We start from the raw sequence: 3,496 nt of genomic DNA on the forward strand, positions 1-3,496 counted from the left end.
ATTATTAAAGTTTATTTTGTTCCCCGAAAAAAAGTCATTTGTGTGCACAAAAAAAAAAAAATCAAAGCTCATCGCAGTAAGATTGTGGATCATCAGACTCCTATTTTAGACTGCAGACCTTCAATGTTCATGACTAACAAAGGCGACGTTTGTTAATATTACATATTCCGATTTCCTAAAGGCGACGTTTAAAGGTGCTTCTTGACTATCAACAAAACATTTGTTCTTTAGATCAGAGACTTACAAGATGGCTAAAAAAAAATAATAAATTCTTTGCATTCATTCAAACAAAGGCACAGTGTTGATTAAAATTATATAAACCAGTTTGTTTTGCCAGCTTACAACAATGATGTGCATTTTTTTTTTTTTGAAGCCCATGATTGCCATTCTTGGGGAAAAGTCATTTGGAGGATTCAATGAACCTAACAAATGACAACACGCGCACAAGCAAATGGGAGAAAATAAAAAGTCCACTCAGAAAGCCTTGAGCTGAAATTCAAACAGCAAAGCTCAGAATCCTCATTTTACCCCAAACAGGCTAAAATGCCAAGTTGACATTTTAAGATTCATGTGAGTTTCACCGTGACAAAAATACAGTTTCAATTTGGACTCGGGGGCTCTGAAGCCTTAACCCGGTATCTCTTTTTTTTTTTTTCAAAACTTGTGTTGAACGATATAAGCAATGACACATCCTCCTCCTAACACCCCTTCTTCTGGGGGGCTTTTCTTGCTATTTCATATGTGCGTGTGTGTGCTGCAACACAGCCCAGAGTGCATGACATAACGTTTTTGTGGTGGGGAAGCTCCCAACACTGACGTGGACCCTGTGGGACAAGCCACGGGGTTGAGGGGGGGGGTTGAATTGGGGGAATCGGCGATCCAAGACAAGAGATGTGCAGCAGCAGACGTGGGAGACATCTATTAAAGGAGTAATATAAACTAATGTTACAATTTTTGTCACGTCCAAATGTGATTTAAAATAACTTTTGATGGAGGAATACTGCAAAATGGCAAGCACCAACTCCTGTATGCGTGTTTTTCTTAAAAAAAAAAAAAAAAGTCAGGATCACAAGTCTCCTCATGTGTCCCAACAGCCGCTCAGCTGGTCTGAAGACTATGAAGCGCAATTTGTGGACTTAAAAGGGTGCAAAAATAAGTAACGACACAACACCATCAAACATTGGCTGTGACTATAAAGGACTTTTTGACATTCATTCATTCATTTTCATGTTAACACGAACGTTGCCGCCGTGCTGGAGCCTATCCCGGCTGTCTTCGAGCGGTAGGCGGGGTAACTCTTAAAAATAAAACCTTTATGCAAGAGCTTCCTGTTGTTTATCATCATCTAATCACATGGCTAGTCTTTCGTATTATATTGTATAAGCACGAGAGAAATGAAGTACTTTTGAATATCCTGGGTTGTGAAAATATGAAATTCAACCAACTTACTGCCTCTTGGATTTGGCAACGGAACACGTGGATCCTGAAGATCTCAGCGTTGTAGTGGCTCTCGGTGAACGCAAAGCAGTCGCTCTCCGGCGTGCCGTCATGGCCGCGCACGCAGAAGAGAATTTTATAGATGGGGTAGTTGGCGATCTCCGTGCTGTTGTTGGGGTCCAAAAGCCTGGGGAAATAAATGTGAGGAAAACGCAACGTGAGTATGTAGACTAATCGGCTCGAATTAATTTGATGCGCTTACCTGACAGTGCCTTCGGACACGCCCGGCACAGACAAGGTGACGTCCAAGGGGAGCTGGCATTGGTCCCTGAGGATCCCCATCATACGGAGGGCCTCCACTTCACTACGGGGGGCGTTGACCGAAGCGCAGCCGAGATACGTCAGCTGGCTGAAGACGACGCTGTCCTCATCTGGGATGGGACTACCGGGACTGCCGTCCGATGATGACTCATCTCCTGTGAAAGGGGAAAGCATCCGTTTTTTTCCATTCCTACTTTTTATTTTCATCTCCAGGGACATAAAGTAACTTTCCTGTGCGTGGGGAAAAAAAAATACGGTGATGTTGATATGGATACAGTGAATTTGCCTTGTAAATGAATGAGTTTATCAGTCTATAATCGAAAACAATCAAAACTGGGTCACGACTGACAACACTAACTTCTTAATTGGTGTGACCGACGATTCGTTTCTAGTATTGATTAAGGCCTTCATTTCTAAAGGGGATTATAATGTTTTTGGTTTGGAGATAAACAGGATGACATTTTCAGACCGCATTGCCGTTTCAAATCTCAAGAATCATGACCACATTTAGCCCCGGATAGTAGGATTAGTTTAAGGGTTCCACTCATTTCAAAGTGGTAAACACAACTATCTGCAAAAAAAAATTGAAGAACATTTATTTATTGATTGATTGATTCATTCATTTTTCATCACCTTGCAGAAATGTACATCAATACCACAAGGTAATAAAAACTGTAAACCAACATAATTTACTTTTCTTTCATCACATTTAATTCTGTATTCTTCCAATTATGTTTTTTTGGGCCAATTTCGTAGGATGAAATTGAAGTGTTCTGCTGCATTAATATGATGCATCAATATGTCATCCGTTAAATGAGTCAATTGAGTTCCTTCCAGCTAAAAACTTGACATGACCACGCACCTCGATAGGACCTCTCATTCAGCTCGCTCTCCTGCGCTGTCTGAACAGGAAGTACCATCTCCACCTTGGGTGCGGGAGCACTAAGGGGGTCGGTGCCTGGTGCTACGGGTGATGCGGTGTTGGACAGGAGGCCCTGGTCGCCGGCGCCCGCCAGGGGCCCCAGCCTGGCCTCAGCCGACGACGGCTCCATGAGGACATCCTCTAGCTCCCTCTGGAGTTGCTGCTCGCTGCCATTTCCCACAATCTGACACACACACACACATTGTTGAATGCACAGATGTTGTTAAACATACAAACACACTGATGACATTTGTGAAGCAAATTTTTTTCCAACCCGTGATTGACCGCACCATGGTACTGATAAGGGCTCAACATAAACGCATTCAATATGTCCTCGTTATGGAACCCAGCCGTTGTTCCGCTTCTCACCAAATTCTTGGAAAACATCATGTACAGTCAAGTGATCGCTATTAACTGTCAGTAAGTCAGTTAGGTAAGTAAGTGTGTTAAGTTAGAAAAGAACAGTAAAAAAAAAAAAAAAAAAAATCCAACTGAAGAGGGCGCTGTTGCACTGACAAAATTATTCCTAATTGGAAAGTTATTTATTTCCTTGATTTCCTGTTGTGGTATTTGCATTTTAAAGAAATTGGGATGGGCATCTTACAAAAAAAATAAAAATCCCTGAAGACATTTCCATGCTGAACAATAATCTTGCTGAGCTATACCACAGTGGGAGGCCTTTGTGGATAGTCGTAATTCTTTACGCTAATGGCCATGCGTCACTACATATGCACACTACACATGTTTAATGCCGTCGTCACCATGATAGCTAAAGCGATGCAGTGAGCAACTATGGGGGGGCTCACTCAGCAGCCA

The 3,496-nt window shown here is 42.2% G+C and overlaps 1 protein-coding gene across 5 annotated transcripts in view; it reads right to left on the reverse strand.

Moving 5' to 3' along the window:
- rabgap1 (RAB GTPase activating protein 1) overlaps positions 1 to 3,496 on the reverse strand; it is a 33,493-nt gene that overhangs the window by 25,916 nt on the left and 4,081 nt on the right. For all 5 annotated transcript variants that reach the window (XM_088391979.1, XM_088391977.1, XM_088391978.1 and 2 more), the window contains 3 exons: positions 2,621 to 2,864; positions 1,700 to 1,913; positions 1,450 to 1,624 (listed from right to left, as the gene is read on the reverse strand). In XM_088391979.1, the coding sequence (XP_088248105.1) occupies positions 1,450 to 1,624; positions 1,700 to 1,913; positions 2,621 to 2,864 (633 nt within the window). The remainder of the gene's footprint in view (positions 1 to 1,449; positions 1,625 to 1,699; positions 1,914 to 2,620; positions 2,865 to 3,496) is intronic.

Source organism: Syngnathus floridae, chromosome 12 (assembly GCF_059516105.1).
Source record: "Syngnathus floridae isolate MCC-2025c chromosome 12, RoL_Sflo_1.0, whole genome shotgun sequence".
NCBI lineage: Eukaryota > Metazoa > Chordata > Actinopteri > Syngnathiformes > Syngnathidae > Syngnathus > Syngnathus floridae.